General features: G+C 40.6%; 2 protein-coding genes across 51 annotated transcripts in view; one reads left to right on the plus strand and one right to left on the minus strand.

Moving 5' to 3' along the window:
• MADD (MAP kinase activating death domain) overlaps positions 1 to 12706 on the plus strand; it is a 79216-nt gene extending 66510 nt beyond the window's left edge. For all 50 annotated transcript variants that reach the window (XM_088654210.1, XM_088654243.1, XM_088654377.1 and 47 more), the window contains 3 exons: positions 3156 to 3225; positions 8428 to 8474; positions 11132 to 12706. In XM_088654210.1, the coding sequence (XP_088510336.1) occupies positions 3156 to 3225; positions 8428 to 8474; positions 11132 to 11239 (225 nt within the window). In that variant the 3' untranslated portion in view covers positions 11240 to 12706. The remainder of the gene's footprint in view (positions 1 to 3155; positions 3226 to 8427; positions 8475 to 11131) is intronic.
• A 5063-nt stretch (positions 12707 to 17769) lies between these two features.
• The window catches only part of MYBPC3 (myosin binding protein C3), a 69824-nt gene continuing 67408 nt past the window's right edge, over positions 17770 to 20185 (minus strand). Inside the window, exons 30-31 of the mRNA XM_088656469.1 lie at positions 19258 to 19394; positions 17770 to 18040 (exon numbers count right to left, since the gene is read on the minus strand). Of these exons, the coding sequence (XP_088512595.1) occupies positions 17822 to 18040; positions 19258 to 19394 (356 nt within the window). The 3' untranslated portion in view covers positions 17770 to 17821. The remainder of the gene's footprint in view (positions 18041 to 19257; positions 19395 to 20185) is intronic.

Genomic DNA, 20185 nt, shown 5'->3' on the forward strand with positions numbered 1-20185 from the left:
GGGAAGGGGCTGTCCCCCCAATATTGAGGGGGCTGCCACTGGGCGTCCTCTGTGTGCCCCAGCTCCAGCCTCTGCCCAGGAGCTGGGTGGGGGCTGGGACGAGCATGAGTCCTGCCCCTGCCTGGTGTACACCAGGTGGTGTCACATGACATGTCACGTGGCTGCGCCCCTTCAGTGGGTGGGCAGGGCAGTGCCCTTGTTCATCTGTGGTTAAAAGTGGAGGCTGTTCAATAAATTGGACAGAAACAATTTTTCTCATAAAGATACAGACATAATTATTTATTTCCTTTTTAAATCTAGCATTATCTCCGGGTATAGAGGAAACACAAATGGAATTGTGTGCCACTCTGTTCTTTTCTCTGGATGTGTTTTCTTTTTTGCTTCTTTTGATCATTGTTTTTCTTTTGCTTGGTGTTCATGTTTGTTTTGCATATGCTGTGGAATCAATTTTAGGGTTGGGTGTGTGTGTGTGTGTGTGTGTGTGTGTGTGTGTGAGAGAGAGAGAGAGAGAGAGAGAGATGAGGAGAGAGTTAAATTTGTCAGTCAGTCTTTTGTGCAGTGTTCTGTTGTTGTTTTTCTAAGTTTTTTTCCTAAGTTCTACTGGTGTCCCTAAGAACCCTAGGCTGAGATTCAGCGAAGTTGTTCACATATGCTGGGGAGAGATATACATACAGGTGGAGGTGGTTTTTTAATTTTAAAAAAACAACTTTCCAGTATAGCCACTTGCTCTGCTCAAGAAGCAAGATACTTTTCAGCAGAAATGGCTCTGTGGGATTGCATACTCACTTTTCAACAATGATTGAGCATTTGCTACTTTGAATACATGGGCGGGGGGAGTGTAGCTGATATCCTTGAATTTCTAACCATTTGGGCTATCTCATCAAATGTGTCTACCCAAACCTGTGTTTGCCAGGGTGACATGACTGCATGAATTGGGACTTTTCTTGAGGAGAATCAGTGGGCAGCAATGGTGTGTGTGAACCTTCTGGCACCTATTGATTCCCCCTGTAAATGCCTCCCTCCACTAGCTGTTCCCCCCAGTTGGTCAGGCTTCTGGTCTTGGAATTGACCTGGGGGAAATTGGTTAACAACAGCAAGGCAGGGAATTTTAGGAGATAATACAGGGGCAGTGGAAGGATTTAACATCTCAATCTTACATGCTGGTTCTCCCTTGCAAATCTCCCTAGCACCCCGTTCAAGCACTATAATGCATGAGCGTAGCCAGGATTTTTGTTAGGAGGGGCAGGCTTTTGTTATTGGGGGGGGGCAGAACCTCAGATTTGTATTGGTTGGTATTGATTTAGGGGGGCAGCTGCCCCCCTGCCCTCCCCTTGGCTACACCCATGTTATAATGCACAGAGTTTGGAATCCTATAGTTGCCTCATAACTTGCCATTTGAGCCTTGGAATAAAGCAAGTCAATTCTATATAAATTTTCAAGTGTATTCTAATTCACCATTTATTCTAAGTTTATTCTAGTTCACACTTCTCTGTGTATTTAAGCTGTTTGGGGGACTATGTCAACTGAATTGTACATACAAGATAACTTACACAGGGTTCCCAATGGTTTGCCAATGAAGTAGCAGAATAATGTACATTTTTTGTACAGTATCCTTAAGCCAGGCTCTGGGGCTATAATTTTGTCCACTGTTGCAATCTGTAGTCCCAGATGCAGCAGTAGATTCCCAAAGCACCCCAAAACTGTAAACCCAAATGGACTCTAGCATGATAGGTATTGCTGTATTTTGCCCAAATAACAAGCCCTTTGTTGTGGTATTGTCCAGATTTGGAAATTTATTGCTCGAAGACTGACAACCTATTTTTTTGCAGCCATGCACTGGGTAAACACTGAAATTGCAGATTCTGGTAAAACAGAAAAGGATAGAGATAGGTGTAATCATCCCTTGTAAGCTTTTTATTTATTTTTTCTGATAAATGAATGATTCTAAAGACTATGTCAGTTACACAATATACAACATAATAAACATGTTGTTATTTAGTTAGTTGGGGAACATCTTTCCCTCAAGAAGCATTTCTGTTTCAGGGATGTTGCATCTTTTCCTAGGACTTAGTAATATACTTTTTTAATTGAGAAATTGCTAGATTTTTAAGTGCATATTTAAAAGAACAAAGCAAGCTATCTTCCTTTAATAAAGCAGTCTCCTACTTATCTCTCCCATCATATCCCTGTAAAGAGACTATCCTCTCCTTCCATTCTTTGGGGATGGCATATCATAATATTGACACTTTATGTATGCAAGTGTAAGTATAGTGCTAATAGAAAAACACCTGGGATTTTGCCATTGTTTAGAGAGATCTTAGTATGTGATTTCCCTCCTGTACTTTTCCACATAGGCCATATATTACCCCTCATCCTGAATGAAACAGCTGTGATTGCACTTTCCAAGATGTGCATGGATGTTTGAGAAGCTACTTTGGGTGTTGAATGGACTATTGCAATAAGATAGTTTATTTATTTTCACACACTTGGGTTTCTGAGTCAGAGAAGTGAAAACCTGCTGCTTCATTTTTTCTCAACCTCCTTTTGTTTTAGCACTTAGTGTAATCTGCAGTCTGTAAATCTTGAGCATCGTCACGTGTGGAAATATAGAAGAAAAACCCTTGGTTTGGGTGGGAAGCATGGCACCTCTTGCCTGCCCTCTGTGCCGGAGGAGGATGCATGGAGAGGCAGACATTTAATGGGATGGGGCAAGACCACAAATGACAGACCAAATCTGGAAACAGTCTGTGTTCCTCCTTTTGTTTCATTTCAAAGTGTGTTGGTTTTTCTTTTTTGCTGTAACTCAGTTGAGTGCCTGAAGGGGGTATCAATGTTGGATATGTCAAGAGTTACTAACTCTTTCGTTTCTCTTCCATGCTTTCTCCTCCTGCAAGGAGCGGAAGGTACTCCATCTTCTGCTGTCTTAGCTTCTTAGCCTTTTAAGTTGTTTCTTGATTTCTAGCATTGTGGCAAATTTTGGATTTTTATTTTCCAATTTCTCTTTCTTTTGATTTAAGTAGTAAACTATAGTTGAACTGGTAGTATGTGCTACAACATTCCAAGTTATAACTGCTGTGGTGTGCTTTTTGTTCTTATTTTATTTTGACATTGCCTTCTTTATTCTAATCATGTGTCTTCCTCCTCTTTTCTTTCAGGTTTTCATAGAGCTGAATCACATTAAAAAGTGCAATACAGTGCGAGGAGTCTTTGTCCTGGAAGAATTTGGTAATTACATTATTTTGATACTAGGTTTGTACTCACATGGCAGTAACTCAAATTTCTGATCCTCTCCATGAGGCAGAACTGTATCTTTTTGATAGATTTTTCTTTGGGGGGTGGTGGCGGCAGGGAAAGGTCAAACGAAGCAGCATAAATTGTGTCTAAACAGGTTACTAGAACTGGAGAAGACATGAGTGAACTTGAGGCATTGTTAAGCTTAGATAACAAGATTTTAGAGCTGGAGTCACCAACCTTTTGGGTCTGTGGCCATATTTAGGAATTTGAGCAACTCTTACGGGCACCACCACAAAGTAGCTATTATGGGGATCTGCCTGGTCAAAAAGAACAAGTTACTTGCCCAAGAATCTGAGTACAATACATCACCATGGCATAAGCAAAAGCCTTTTTAGTGTCTCCAGGATGAACTATAATCCCAATTCCCAGATTCCTTTCTTTTTAAAAGTACATTTCTAGCAATTTTAGAACCTGAGATATAAGGCAAAACTATTATTCCCATTTTGGGGGAGAAATTGGCTGCTTCATCCTTTCAGTGCTTTACTTTGCCTCCCACAATGGAAAAATTCCTGTGGACACCCATGTCTGTGAGAGCTGCACTTGGACAGAGAGACAGGGAGAAATACAGGTATGACGTGTGTTGTGTATGAGTGAGAGAGAGAGAGTGAGAGACAGTTGCATGTGCACCTGCGGTTTGTATGTGTGTGGTGAGTGTATGTAGGTACAAGAATGAGTGAGGTGTGACTGCCTTGTATATTTTTCCTGTTACTGAGGAATGCTTCTAGTTGCTATCAGGAAGAAACGTGTGTGTGTGTGAGAGAGAGAGGGGGGGGGGGGAGAGAGAGAGAGAGAGACACTAGCAGGACATAGCTGACTTCCCTGAGGTTATCCAGTGCAGATGGGGATGGGGACCAGCAATTAGTGTACTTTGTGTTTGTTTTTGTTTTTAAACTAGGCTATCTTTCTATAGTAGTTAGGCTGTTACTAGATGTAACATTCAGAGAATATTGATACATTGCATTGGTTTCGATGAAGTGGGCTCTTGATCATGAATCTTAGGCCACAATTATTTGCTAGTTCAATGTGTTAGAGGATTCTTGTTGTATGTTCTGCAACAGACTACCATGTCTACACTTCTTTGATTTGTATTTGATCTGAGGTGAAATGAGGCTATGTCAGGTAGTGACAGCAATACCTCACAATGAACTTCTTTTTTGCTGCTTAAGAAAACTTAGATGAATAGAGTAAATTCATCATAGTGATTTGTTTTGTTTTGACAAGGAACTTATTCTGATGGGAAAAGAAGAGCTGGGAAAGGAATAGCTAGGTAAAGAACTTCTGCTACATGAAGTGAGTGTAGAATTTAACTCAGGGCAATTTAAAGTTCCATATTTATGGATGTTCCAAATTTATTCCAATTTATGAAGTTCCATATATCAATAATCATTTTTCTTTTCAAATTCACTGAAATGTGGGGGCATGTAACATAAAAGTGAATTCCAATCCATCTTCTGAAGATGGTTCTCCAAGACATCTTTTGAGAGTATGTACACTGGTACAAATCAGCAGGTCAGTTATGCCAAAGCTCTATAGCAGTTTGTAAGCAGTCCATGCCATCTGCACTGCACCATAGGTCATTGCATGGGATTCACATAAATGCTCAACTGATACTCAGACTGACTGATCAGAGCAATTGCTGGTCAATATTCCAGTTCACTTTGCTTTGGGAGACCCTTTCTGCTGTGAAAGTACTGCTTGGGTGCTTCCAGAGAGTGACCTTATACCACACAATAGGTCCTTCAGATCTGATTTGGTTGGTTGTGCATTTGACACATTAGCCACACATTTCCGTTTGCAGTCATCAATGTTCATTCTATTCTGCTGCTTGCCATCCACCACATTGGGCAGAGCTTGACAGAATGTATCTGAGCTGAGTTTTGTGCCACTCATCCCCCCCCTCTCCATTCTCCTTTTTCTAGTCTGAATATACATGTATACAGGTATATTTCTGAACCTATGTATGTGTGTATCTTTAAAAAAAAATAAAAAAAAATCCTAGGAAGTACAGAGGAGTACAAGAGCACACATTACCAGATTGTTTAGAACAGGGTGGGCAGCCTCTCGCCCATGGGCCAGATGCATCCCATCAGGCTCCCCCATTTGGCCTGCAAGCTGATTTGTGCACACCATGCCCACCCGGCCTACACCTGATGTCAATGGCAGGGCAGGTAGGGGTGGAACTTGGCTGATTTCAAAGCACCCAATCACCTGATATCATTTGTGACATCAGGTGATTGGCAGATGGGCAGCTTTGCCCGCCTGTCAAATTTGGCCTGCGAGGAAGAACCTGATAAGTGTAGCCAAGGGTGAGAGACTATTAAGAGTTGTGGTCCAGCAAAGAGCCACAGTGTCTCCATCTTTGTTTCAGTAAGTTTGTGTCTGATAGGCATTGAAACCCAAATTACAATGACTATAGACAATAGGCTCAAGCCTTGTGTATAATATATAATTATCTCATGTTTTGATAATTTTAAAAGTAAAACATTATCAGCTGCATATGAAAGTATGAAAGTGGTAGCACATGGAATCCACAATTGCTAAAGCAGATTTTTCCTCCTTTCTCCTAATAGGAAGAATTGTAGTTTTTAATAGCCATCCAAGATAATTAGCTAACCAATAAGTAATAAGGTTGTTCTGTAGGTCACACTGATTATACTTTACATTGCTTGATCTTCGTTTTGTAAGCTTGGTTGTTTTTATGTTTCTCATGTTATCCAAGATCTCTTTACAAAGGACAATGTGGAAGTTGGAGATGAGATCCTAGGGTGTATAGCTGGGCTGTAGTGTGTTGGAAGGAATTGCTTAGAGAAAGTAGGAAGCACCAGGCCTTGGCTCTGAGATTTGAGTTACTGCTATGTATTTGTGCTTAACTTTTTGGCGACCCCTTCACTGTTGCTGCTATGAAAACCTTCATTCTCCAGCAGGTAAAGTGTTGCCCTTGGTCCAAATCCTTTGTTAGTACTTTGTATTCTTATTCACAGGGCAAGAGGAAGCAGGATGACACTTGTGTACTTTTTTCTTTCACCCTTCTAACTGTAAAAGCTTCAGAAATCAAATGCCCCCCTTTTAGCTTGTTTTTGGTTTGTTTGTTAATACTATGCAGTAGTAATGTTTTATCCCCCTTCCCCCACCAAACTTTTTTTGGTCTTTGTAACACCCCAACCCCACCCCACCCCGGTTCTGTTCCAATTTCCTTTCTAAAAACATATTTTCATCTTTGGAGTTGGGGAACAGGGGGATTTAGTGAGCAAGATGGTTCCCTCCTAAAACCAGTTCTTAAGGGTCAGGAACTTTGCAACTCCTCTTCTGTTTGGTCCAAGCTTCTTGACTTCAGTTCCTTCTGTCTGATATACTTTCCTTTCATACGTACTAACTCCAGGCTCAGAAATGTGTTAATCATTTTTTATTCCTTTTGTCATGATATAACAGGGTTTAGTTGTTTAAATCATTTTTATGGGGATACAGAGTTGGTATCAGAATTATTTGATACCCATAAGTAAAGTAGTTTAGAGTGAGACCTTGCTCTTCATCTAGTTCCTGGTGGCATGGAGTAGTGTCTTTTGGGCATGTACATATATTAAATACAGTATGTGGGATTTTCCAAATAACTTTCCAGAAATGTTGATGCCACAATGCCCTGTGTTCTAGCTGCTGGCACATAGTTTTGTATCAGAGTTATGACTCATTGTAATATTGGTTAGTTTTTTTTATCGTTTTGTATTCACCTTCTCCTGGATAGCATTTCTTCTCATGTATGAAAGGGTTTGTTTGAGTTATTTTATTTCCCTTCATAAGTATTTATACTGAATTCATTTGTTTATAGATTGCCTATTCATTTATTGTGTCTTAGTAGGTAATATCAGGGTTTATATGATAAGATACTTACCCTATCTTTCCCCATGATAAATACATGGATTCCTTGGGGGGGGGAGTGGTTCTTCTTTCAGTTGTTTTATGTTAACCTAGAAAATCTGAGATGTATTGCAATGAAAAGATTCAAAATCATTCCATTATCATTTGACTTTAGAATATACAGGTGTCCCCCCCACTTACGTTTGGTTTACGTTCTGGGGGGCCCCGTGCGCATAAGCAAAAATCACATACTCTCTAAAAAGCCTCTGAATGCCCATTTTTACCTGCTCTCCAGCTCTCTCTGCACATAACTCTCTCTCAAACTAGAGTTGAAGCTCTGGGGCCACTTGGAGGCTAGAGGATGCACAGAAAAGGGGTGGTGACTTGCTACCATGTGTGTCAGTTGCTAGGCGGGGAGGCTGAGCAGCCTAAGCAAAGCCCTGCTGTGCCTCTGGTCTCTTTGGGGCTCCCTCTGCCCTCACTGAAGTCCTCTTCAGGCTCTGGGAAGGGTCTCCTCATGAGTTACAAGGACTCTCCAGCACAATCCTGCCATTTCCTGGTTTGAGTCTATTTATTTATTTCCCAGTGCTGCTCGCATATGTAGTCAATCGCACGTAAGTTGGAGGGACGCCTGTAGTTGTTTGATAGTGTTATTCAGATCAGAAATTGTACTAATGCACAAGCTTTTGATGTGGTAAATTTGAACGCAATAAAAGATGAGCTGTAGCTCCTTGGCTGTTACTTCTGCTTCCTTATTGCAGAGGGAATAGAAGTTGATCTTCCTGGCATTTAATTTTTAATATCCATAAATAAATTTCTGCTAGTTTATATAAGAATGGAATATGTATCTGCTGCTGATATACAGGGAAAATATGAAACTAAACCTGTCACGTTGACAAATGATTGGTTAGAAGTATTTAGGCTCTTGAGATGGTGCCTGCCAAATGCATCTTCCTTTGGAACTTTCTATAAAGCAAGAACTAATGGCACCAGCAAAGGTACAGATAAGTGTTGAACAGTAGAAAGAAAAAAGAATGAGTAAAGTTTAGCATTAGTAAAAAATGATTGTTTAGTTGAGATTCCTACATTGCAGGGGGTTGGACTAGATGACCCTTGGTGTCCCTTCCAGCTCTACAGTTCTGTGATTCTGAGTGCTTTTTTCCCCTGCAGCTAACTGCACATTTCCTTTCCTCTTGCCTTTGGGAACATTGTACTATACCCCTCAATTTGTCTTGTCGTTTTTTGAACTCTTTGTTTTGTCTCTTGCCCGTCCGGTTTTAGTTCCTGAAACTAAAGAAGTGGTGAGCCACAAGTACAAGACGCCAATGGTGAGTCATCTGCTATGTCTTCTGGTTATTTCTCAAAGGTTTTCTTATCATGTCCACCCTGTGGCATTTCAGCATTCGGACTGCTCTCCCTCTTGCTAATTTTCCAAGTTAGACAACATCACTTCAATGGAAGCTTCTGGGGAAGTATAGTTATGATCAGTTTCAAAATGAAGAGAATAAAAATTACGACTGAAGGAATGTACAAGCCTACAGGTTTTTGTTTGTATTCTAATGATGGGTTTCAGCTTATTTTTGGTGTTGAACTTCAGAAAGCAAACTAGGGCTTGTGCAGAATTAAGTTTGCTGAGAGAGAAAGCATAAGAGAGAGACTAGCAAAATTTGATGGTTTACATTTTATCTGATTACTTCAACTATAAAGTATAAAATAATAATGTTTACTTTTCCATCCCATTTTCCAGAAACTAGGAGGACTTGTGGTTTGAGCTAATAAAACATGGGAATCTTTAACTCTATAATTAACTTAAAAGTCTTGTATTTAAGATGGTACATGTACTGGCTTAGGATCACTGAGAAGATAACTATATAAATGATTACCACTTGAGAGCTTTTGAATTAATCTGAAAACAAAATTTTTAATAATTGTCAGGTGTATATTGAAGCATATGTCTAAGAGTTTTAAAACTGTTTGATTTGACCCTCCAATAACAACAACAAGACTATATCCAAATGAGGTCAACTTTTTCCCAGAAAACAAAAACAAAAAACTGTGAGATTGTATTAAGCATGAGAGCAAGTGCATATCTGCAAAATTACACCTTCATTGAAAACTTCACCTTTTTTAGTAATACAATATAGTTGCAAATAAATCATAACACCCTACATTGTATAGGATATAAACCCACAAGAATGGAGTGTGGGATGTAATGGACAGTTACAGAAGACTGGCAGAATTTTTTTTTTCCATGTTGGGGTACATTTGATGCTACCAGTTAACAGATGATTTAAAAAATATTTAGACACTGTATAAGTATGTTTGTGTAGATGACAAAGTCTAGTGGTTCAGAATATGTTTGGGCTATGACCTAGAATAAGAAATAGACCTTCCACATACCATTTTCACTCTGTGTGTAATATTGAACCTGTAGGTGGAATTTTGGTATAATTTCCTTTAAACATTTGCTTTGCTGCAAACTCAAACAAGTGTTTTTTTTATTGCATAAAAGTCTTTTGTGGCCAAGCAGAGTCTGGATGGCACATAAAATGGTTCCACTCTTGTGTAACTAGTACTTTCACTTTGTGAAGTCATCTACTCAGGATGAAGACAGATTTAATATAAAAACATGATGTTTGTCAGGCACCTCAGTTTCAGTGCAAACCCAGCCTCCTCCTAGTTTTGCAGCGCCCCTCCCAATATTTTTTACTGAGTTTACCGTTAATAGGTATTTATGATACAAGTGACCACAAAAGGCATAAGAAATTCAGGAGGACATCATACCTACTCAATTGTGATCTTACAGATGTGGAAGTGAAAGACTGAAAAACAAAAGCAATTTTTGCCACAAACAAACATAATAATAATAATAATAATAATAATAATAATAATAATAATAATAATGCACTAGTTTTGCAGCTGAAATGATACATGTGCTTATCAGTGAATGGAATGCCAACCTTACCCCTCCATAATGCTTCAAGCAAGCTGCTCTCCCCCCCCCCCCTTATCTTTTGTAAAGCACTTCATGGTTATTCATTTAAGCATTGATTCATCTCTTGATTTTGCTTTGCCTCCTTAGTAACAGTAGGGCAGTCTGACTTCTGAGAATGCACCTTCTTTTGGTAGCAGACAAGGTCTGACATCCAATTCTGTCATCTAGGAGGCGGAGCTTCTGCTATTTCCGGACCAACCTTATCTCAGTGGCATAAGGCAGGATCCCTCAGGAATGCTTGTAAAGGGCTTCCAAATTAGACGTCTTTCCTATCACAAAATTTAATAAGCTCCATGCACAAACAGTTTACGCAGAGCCAGTCTTTACATATAAGAATTCAACCTTGAAGAGCATAGGTATGTTTTAAATCAGGGCAGTCCAACTTTTCATACCAACTGGGCCACAAGAATACTTTTACACAAAACTCTCAGGCTGCACACTGCCTTATTGCATGGGGCAGGGGGAACAAGGCCATAATATAATGCCCCGCCCCAGCAGCTCTCACACTGCTTCCCCAAAGCTGGGAAAGCACAAACTAGGATTTGGGAAGGAGGAAGGAGGACTCTAGGACTCTGTCAGAGCCCTCACGCCTCCTTCCCAAAGCCCAGCCTCACCCAGCTTTGGGAAGACAGCACCAGGGCTGGGGGCCCCCACTAAAAGTGTGTTGAGGGCCACATGTGGCCCTTGGACCACTCACTTGAGTGCTCCATTTTGAATGCAAATATGGGCACTGCAGAGAGGTTCCACAGCTGGAAAAACGTTACACCTGTTATTGCCTTAATTTATTTGAGGCTGAAACAGTGGGCATTTTTTAGCTTTATATGAGTGGATGAGATAGATGAATCACCAATTTCAAGGCATTACATCTCATCTATTGGAGCTTTCTACAATTGCTCTCGAAGTAAGGGAACTCTACGGTATGCAATAAATACAGTCCGGCGACATTTAATTACTCAAACCTTCACTGTTGTCTTTCCTAATGTCTTCTAGGCTCATGAGATCTGCTACTCCGTATTGTGTCTCTTCTCTTATGTGGCTGCAGTTCGTGGGAAAGAAGCAGAAAGCAAAAGCAAGCCACCTCGCCCAGTCTCCAGCTGATCAACACCATCACTGGAAATTCATTGGCCTGTAATACTCCCTTTTCTATGGCTGTTATTGGAGCTCACATAACCATCTCTGATGAAAACTTGTTTGTTTATCTATGGCCCTGCGAGTCCCCTTTACAAAAGTCAGACTTAACTATTCATTTGTGTGCTGAAGCTGTTCTTCTCCAGCACTTCTTGGCATCCTTTGTAGAACTGAGTGTGGTCTGCTCTGGCCATGCTCTTGGAATTAGCTGTCCCAGACGATTTGCTCACATGAGGTTCGGCTCTTTTTATTTTACAGTGGTACCATTGTTTGACTTTTTATTTATTTATAGAATCAAGCCTCTGTTTTCATATTTTCTGTTATGTATGCGATGAAAGCAACTCAGTGTTGCCTGGATCACCCAATGTTGTTGTTGCTGCTGCTGCTGCTAATGTGCTTTAGTGTACATTATTTTGTTCCTTGCTCTCCAGACATAACTTTGTCAGCATGGAATTCCTTTCACACTGCCATTTTTTGTCTGCAAGCTGCTCCAACCCATTCCACAGAAAGGCATGGTTCTTTGAGAGTGGAAGCAAAACTACACACATTTCTGGTCATTGTGTCTTCAGAGGAATGGGTGGAAATCAAGGCACAGGAAGGATGATGCAGTCCAGTGTGCATGTACTGTACATATTCTTTTAAACAGGAGACTAACATTTTGCTGACATTCCAGTTCAGTTCCGTAGTACATGCTCATAGTGATAGACTTCTTCATGGTAAACGTCTAGAATTAAGTGAAGAAAGGCAACTCTCCACCACCAAAATCAACACAGTGCTATTGGTTAAATCATTACATACTCACATAAAGCTTCAGTATTTAGAGCACCCTATAATTCTGTTGTATATTGTTGAAAACACATCAAATCCTAAAATGGTTGTGAGGATGCAAATGTTTGTCCATAGCACTGTATATCCTCATTCCAAATCTCCTTTTAGCCATTGCTTCTGTCAAATTGTACATGTATATTAAAGAATTTTGCAAACACCGTGCTACTGTGCAATGAAGCCTCCCTCCCAGGTAAAGTATCATTTGATTTTTTTTCAGTAAGCTTAAAAATGAATATTTAACTTGCCTTTTATTTTTTCATGGACTGTACTGGACTCTAATGCAAACATGCACCAGGGTACTTGAAGGAGAGGATCTGCAGTATATAACAAACTGTAGGACATCTGACTGACTTCTCTGACTCATATTGGAGTACCATATGAGTTCACAGGGTTTATTGGCAATCTGCCTCCAGAAATCATTGGGATTGTTCCATGCAGCTTGGTCTGTGTGGCTGTTGAATGGACTGTGTATTATGAATGAGTTGCCAGGGAGGGAGGGAAGATGTACATATTTCAGCCCCACATCTATTTATAGAAAAGTGTACAGTTGTGTGAATGTGAAAATAAACTTCCATTAAACCACAATTGACTCTTGTGGTTTGAACTGCATTAGTTTTGCTTATTGTTTAACTTTTGGCTTTATTTGAAACTTAAATCACTAAACATGTGACTGAGGAGGCCCTATATAAGATGTTTATATACTAATAGATCTCATTATCTAGCCAAAAGAGCACTCTCCTTGCACAAGTGGGAGGAATAAGCATGCTTGAGAGAAATCAGTTGTATGAAATGATTTCATTGTTAATTCAATAGCTAACAATATAGGCAAAGCTGGCAAATATTTTATACCTGCATACATTCCAGCATAATTTTGTATAGTTTTTAATTTTGTGTAACAGTTTGTATTATCTATTCCATTGGCAGTTTCGGAGCTTCAGAGAGAGAAAGAACTTCAGATTTGTATTGATTTATATTGCCCCCCCCCCGCCCGGCATCACCCATGGATTGTAAAGATGGATTCAGGGAATAAAAGCCATAGCATACATAGAGTCTGTGTAGGAAGTTGAGATACTGCTCCTGGTTTGAAGTTAACTCTGTCTACATACTTTCAAACATTTTTTTTATCTATAACTGTGAAGGTTACAAGCTTGATTTTTCTTTAAATAAAACTTGAGATAGCTATGAAGCAGAATTTTGTTTTAGATTCCAGTTTGGGTCTATTGTGAATTAAATAGTAGAGTGCTAGCAGTTTGTTAGTTTGAACTTCTTAAAAAAAAAACTATTTTCCCTGAAATGTTGCTCCTTTATCTGAAAATTATACAGAGTATGTCATTCTGGGTCTTCTGGGATTTTGGAATGGATGTTCTAGCAGCAACTAGGCTGCAAATCCTCCATATTTTGTCTGGATTCTATCCCATTCTTTTCAAAACAGGGTAGCCACAAAGAAGGACAGTACTTAAAGCTTATGGCCATGTTCTGAATTGTATTGTTGTGAATCTCTGGTTGTCTTTGATCATAGGAAAGGAAAGCTGCTTTCTGGCTTGGTTGTCTCTATTTCCCTTCCTACTCTCCTGAAGTACATTATTCTCAGTAAGGTTTGTTGGTTATTTGCTGGCTGAGTATCTTAAGTAAGGGTTATTTTAAAACTTTCTCTACTGCCCGCCTCTTTGCTTGGGCATGCCAATTCAAGCTCAGGGATAACAGATGGAGGTTGCAATAGTTAGCACTTTCAATCTTTCACCACTTCAGATCATTTTAGGATGTGGTCCTTATATCACACAATGTATGGTCTTCAGAAATGGGATCCACTTACCGGTAGTTGTTTATTTCCTTAACATCTGATGGGAGGGCGTTCCACAGGGCAGGCACCAATACTGAGAAGGCCTTCTGCCTGGTTCCCTGTAACCTCACTTCTCGTAGTGAGTAGTTAGTCTTGCCTGGAAAACTTTTTATTTTCTCAGGCACTTTAGATTTGTTGGCTTAATGCTAACTATTACTGTTTGTGCTGCGGCTGTGCTGTTCAATTGGTTTTTATTGTATTTTCAAATTCTATTGTAAGTTGCTCTGAGAATCCTTGGCATTGAAGAACTCAGTAACAAATCAAAGGGCTGTGTGTGTGGAAATCCTAGGTTAAATGCTAAAGTAATAAATAGTTTTGCATTCCTTTCCATAGCTTTTTGTTCAGTTAAAAATGTGACAACACTGAAGAAAAACCCTTTTCCTTCATAATTTCCAAAAAGATACCCTGGGGAGGTGGCGTCTTACAATATAAATTTTATATGAATGTAATTAATCAAGACTATTCGTACAACTTACATGAAGGGTTATTGACCTAAAGTAGAATGAATAATGTATAATATGAGCACAAAAGTGAATGTTTTATTAGCACAATATTTCTGCTTGCTCAATGGAATGTTCTCCTTCTCCATATACTCCCCCAGTCTGTTTTGGTTGGGTCCCCAAACCCTCTGGAGCGGGGTGGTGGGGCAGGAAGTCCCATTGTACAAGTGGATATTCTTGTTCTGATTGAACAGCTTTCTACTAATGAGGCCTATGTTGGATTGCAACCTTAAACATTTTGTTGCAATATTATGATTTACTCTGGTAGAAACTATATAGCTGGATACACACCTATATCACCAAAAGCTCTTGTTTTAATGTTTGTCATTCTAAATCTATTTCTCATTGTTCTAGAATGAGGAAAATATGTAACAGTACAGATTTTGCTACCTTTAGTGTAAGGGAGGGATCTACGCAATCCTGTGTTGCACAGAGTTGCTCTTTATTTCTGACTGCCGCTTTCTTGTTTTGCCTTTTGTAGATTGAAACCAATTGTTTTTTATCAAAACATTGACAGCTAGTGAAAAGAACTCTAGAATGGAAACTTGGGCGAAGCAGGAGACTTTCAGAAAGAAACCACTGTAGATTTTATTTGTTTCACTATATTAAACTATAATGCTTAACTAAACGAATAACAATACAATTATGTTTGGCATATTATGCTACCAAAGGAAAAATTAACCTGCATGACAACACAATCAGAAACTCTCAGAAAGGGATTGTGAGTGGAAATCAAGGGTACTGATTATTTAAGTCTTTTAATTCAGACATTGTGTGGTGCTTTTGAGAATGCTGATGCTTCTACTACAGCCATCCCCAAACTTCGGCCCTCCAGATGTTTTGGACTACAATTCCAATCTTCCCTGACCACTGGTCCTGTTAGCTAGGGATCATGGGAGTTGTAGGCCAAAACATTTGGAGGGCCACAGTTTGGGGATGCCTGTTCTACCGGTACTACCACTTGTATTCAGTTGTTGCTGAATAAGTGACTATCCTGGAGGAGGCTCCTTGCAAAGTGCTGCCGTATCCACAAGAGTGTCTCCCTAAACTCAAAGCTCCTTGAATTGGCATGCCCAAGCAAAGAGGCGGGCAATAGAGAAAGTTTTAAAGAATTTTGTGTTGCAAGGTTTGCCTGGTTTTGCTTGGCAACAAAATATTCTCTCTTCCCCAGTGTACACTTGACAAATGAGACTCTGAAAGACGAGTAGCTACTTAGATAATCTCAGGTTGTCTTTTATTCACTATTTTCTGCATTTCTGCTATGATCCATTCCCAGTATGACCTGAAAGACAGAATGAAAGATTTAGTGCTACAAGCAAACATGTATGATGTTTCAAAAGTGAATTTCTAATTCCTTCTTCTTTTTTACTATAGATATCATGACTCCTACATTTTCATTTAGCTAATAAATTAGTCGATGGTAGCCTTGTCTAGAGGGGACAGGGACAAAATTGCTTTCTTCCCACTCTGTTACTGCTAAACTTGAAAGGCCAAGACCAAAGCCTAGTCTACATGGAAAGTAGAATGAAATAGTGGAGAGAGTGGTGCCATTTCAGACTGCAAGTGGGGAATGCCATTCTTGAATACTATTCCACATAAAAAGCTCCCTGTAGGCAGAATGCTAACACATCAGGGCCCTGTCCCTTCTGTATGGATTTTTTATTTGCAGAGAGGTGTGGCTTCTGTTTGTTTGTTTTGGTGTAAAGGTAAAGGGACCCCTGACCGTTAAGTCCAGTCACAAATGACTCTGGGGTTGCAGTGCTCATCTCGCTCTATAGGTCGAGGGAGCCGGCGTTTGTCCGCAGACAGCTTCCGGGTCATGTGGCCAGCATGACTAAGCCGCTTCTGGTGAACCAGAGCAGCGCACGGGAATGCCGTTTACCTTCCTGCCACAGGGGTACCTATTTATCTACTTGCACTTGACGTGCTTTCAAACTGCTAGGTTGGCAGGAGCTGGGACCAAGCAATGGGAGCTCACCCCGTCACATGGGATTCGAACCGCCAACCTTCTGATCGGCAAGCCCTAGGCTCTGTGGTTTAGATCACAGCGCCAGCTGCATCCCTTGTTTTGGTGTAGGGGAGTATTAAAAACATGCCTTACATGTGCTCTGAATTAGTACAGTCTAGTCTTCTACCTCACTGAATAGCATCTGTAGGCACATTCTAACTTTCCTGAGAGTAAGCCCTACAGAAAGCATACGGCTAGTATAGCTTGTGTTTCTGGGAGCTAGAAGCCTGGATTTGTAAAGGAGTAGGTGGTTTTGTTTCTGGTCTTTTATCTCTCCCACTCTCCATCCCTTTGCTGCTAAACCACCTGCTTCAGAAGCATCTGATTTCTACAGAATTACTTGCCTCCACATCTGGACTCGATGACAGCCATTAGTTCAGAATTCTACTGTGGAACTGCAGAAAGCAAAAAGAGAAATACTAATTGACAATGCTGCAACCAGACAAAGTGTATTTTCTTCTTAACAATGACTACTAACTTGAGTGTCCCTGATCCAGCTGCCCCCAAAATCAATACAATCTGAGGTTCTGCTCCTCCAACAAAAATATTGGCTATGCTCATGAATAAAGGTATTCAAGAGATGCTGGAAAGTCAAAAGCGAGGGTGCATCCTGAATCTCTGCTAGGAGAGGGTTCCACAGCATGGGACTGGTGACATTAAATGCTGTAGTCTAGCTGAGGCCAGGTAGGCCTCTGTAATCTGGGGGACAACCAACAGCTCCTCTAGATATGTGAAGACCTTCTACCTTGTGTGTGGGTAAAGTACTGTACTCTCCACTACCCATCATGTAGTGATGTCCTGACACAGTCATCTTAATGCAGCAGTTGACTTGCTTGTGCAGTATGGGGTGTCACTGGATACAGGTAAGGTGGCCTATATAATATGTGAATGGAGTGGGGTCAGCATAATTGAATACTGTCTTCCTCAACCCTTTATTGCAAATGAAGATGCACACAATACATATCCGTGTATCCTGCTATGCACAGAAAATAGACATAGCCCCGTATACATTTTGGGAGCACCGCCCACAGCTTTGTTCTCTGCATGTTACTGGTTGCTACAACCCTCTTCTGTGGATTGGAATTTGCATAGGAAAGCTCCTACGAAACAATGCTGAAAGTTATGTAAGCTAAGCTCTATAATGAGTAATACACCTACCTGGCTCCAAGACAGACTAATAAACTGCAAGCAAGCATCTAATCCAGTCAACTCTGCATTGGTTGTGCTCAACATTCACTCTTATGAAACAGCTTCATTCCTACTCGAGTCATGGAAGAAACATTGAAGCTGTCTTTTGACCCCAAAGGAACCCCACTAGTTAGCTATTGTTGTTTAAAGGGACCACTCAAATGTTGGAAAAACCTTTTTGCTTAAGCTTAGAGTACTGAGTGTGTGGAATCCTTATTACCTCTGACATCCAGCCGGCACTCTATTTCAGCTTCACCGCATTCATTCACAGCCTTGCAAGTGTAAAGGCCTCCATCAAATGGGCTGGGCTTCCGGATTTCCAAAGTCAACACTCCGTGCTTACTAAACATGCGATATTTGGCATCTCCAGAAAGGTCCACTTTGTTTTTGAACCAGAAGATTTTTGGCTAAGTATATGATAATATGGAAAGCAAAGATGAAACATGGGGTGATGGGTACCACCAACAGAGAGATTATTTTTAACCTACATTTCTTTGAACCTTGTAAGACAAATGTTTCATCTGAGCAGCTTTGTTCCAAGGAATACCTTGCAAAGTAAAAATTACTGAAACATGCATCTGAAGAAGACTTGGGGATCTGCTAAGGAGGCATAGCTGCCAAGTTATCCCTTTTTTTAAGGGATTTTCCCTTATGCTGAATAGGCTTCCTCGCGAGAAAAGGAAAAACTTGGCAGCTATGTGAGGAGGTGGTTCAGGCCCACCAATGCCTCAAAGAGGGGAGGGGAGTCCATCAGCATGAAAGTCCTCTTCCTATTAGCCCTCTTCAGTCAACAGATGCCACAGGACTTCTTCATTGGCTGTATCCAACCACTTGCTATTATGCATCAGTACTGTTCCTGCAGTCCACTCCAATTCCACCCCCTGTTCTTTTCCTGCTGCTCTCCACACAAGGTGTGCAGGCTCTCTGCTCTTCCTAGACATGTAATGTTGCAACCTAGACTGGTACCTGATAGTGCAGGGTGGATTATAGTAGCAGCTGCTAATATTAATGTCTAGGCTGACTTCTGGTCCTGAAATCTTGCAATATCAGCATATACAGGTGAAACTCGGAAAATTAGAATATCTTCGAAAAGTGCATTTATTTCAGTAATGCAACTTTTTTAAAAAAAAATTCACAAATGCTTTCTTTTGGAAATTCCACAGTAATAAAACAAATAGTTACAATAATACAAAAATAAACATCGCTATTACATTTCATTAATTACATTCCATTTATAATTGACCCGCCTAACAACAAATACTTACAATTACAACAAATAAAGGCTTGACATATCTATCTCATATATTGGTTTCACCTTTTAAGTTGCGTTGCTTAAATAAATGTACTTCGACGATATTCTAATTTTCCAAGTTTCACCTGTAGGCTCACTGCAGTTAAAGAGTATTTCACCTGCTCTCTTTCTAGATCTCCCTGCTATTTAGCAGCTCTCCTCACCCCCACCCACCCCATTTCTGGTCGACCAGCCTGTAAGCTCCCCTCCCCGCTTCAAAAGCCATATAATTTATTCAGCCAAGTCAAGTGGAAGAATGGCATTATTTGCTCACTAAGGGTACCAATGTTCCCCTTGCTCACTTAACTGCATATTGAGAAAAGAGGTGTGTACCTTTGGGCTTCCTCTTACAGCACAGCTGAGCGTAGCATTGTACCCAGAGATAACGGAGCGATCTGGAAGAGGGTGAGTGAATTTTGGTGCTTCAGAGAAATCATGTTCTTTGTAGTTGGGGGGTTTATAATCAGTGCCTGTAGTTTAGGGTGAGTAGAAACAAAGTCAGAAGCACACTTCTTTTAATCTTGCCCATGATTTAACATAATTTTAAAATTGGCAGCTGAAATTGTACTGAAATATTAAGAACCGGGATGATATCTTCTTCCTGTCCTTCAGGTTGTTGTTTTTTTTAAAGAGAAGGAACGTCTAAGGTATTCTACTCATAGCTGCCAAGTACCCCGTTTTGCCCGGGAAACCCCCGTATTTTCTTACCATTTCCCGCTGGTCTCCTGAATGGATTTATCTCCCGTAAATCCCCCGGAAAGCAGCTCCTGCCGGCGGCCATGTTTCTAGTGCCGCTCTGTCCATTTTCAAAATGGCCACTGTGCCGCTGCTGCGCCGCTGCTGGTCCCGGATTTTTCAATCCGGAACTTGGCAGCTATGGTTCTACTTTTCTCTCTTGACATATCAGTGAGGCAGCAGCCTTTATTTAGCACATGGGTAGGAGAACCTAATATGAATGGGTTGGGGAGCTCCAGAGCATTCCCCCTTTCCATCTGTGTTCTATCACTGCATTCCAAGTCTCCTGCCCTCCTAGCTGAAAAAGCAAGAGGGCAGGAGACTCCAGCACTCTCCACTCCTAAATTCCTCTGCCCCCTACCTCTCTGCAGCACTCATTCCCCCCTTCCTACTCCTTGATGCTGGCTCTATTCTCCTTTTTCCTGTAGGAATGAATGCTGGCCATTTACACCTAGCATTTGGAGCATCAATAGGGCAGGGTCTCATCTGATTCCTACCCCCCTGTTGGCTCTAGCCATTCAGAATC

The sequence above is a fragment of the Zootoca vivipara genome, chromosome 1 (assembly GCF_965207765.1).
Source record: "Zootoca vivipara chromosome 1, rZooViv2.hap1.1, whole genome shotgun sequence".
Lineage (NCBI taxonomy): Eukaryota > Metazoa > Chordata > Lepidosauria > Squamata > Lacertidae > Zootoca > Zootoca vivipara.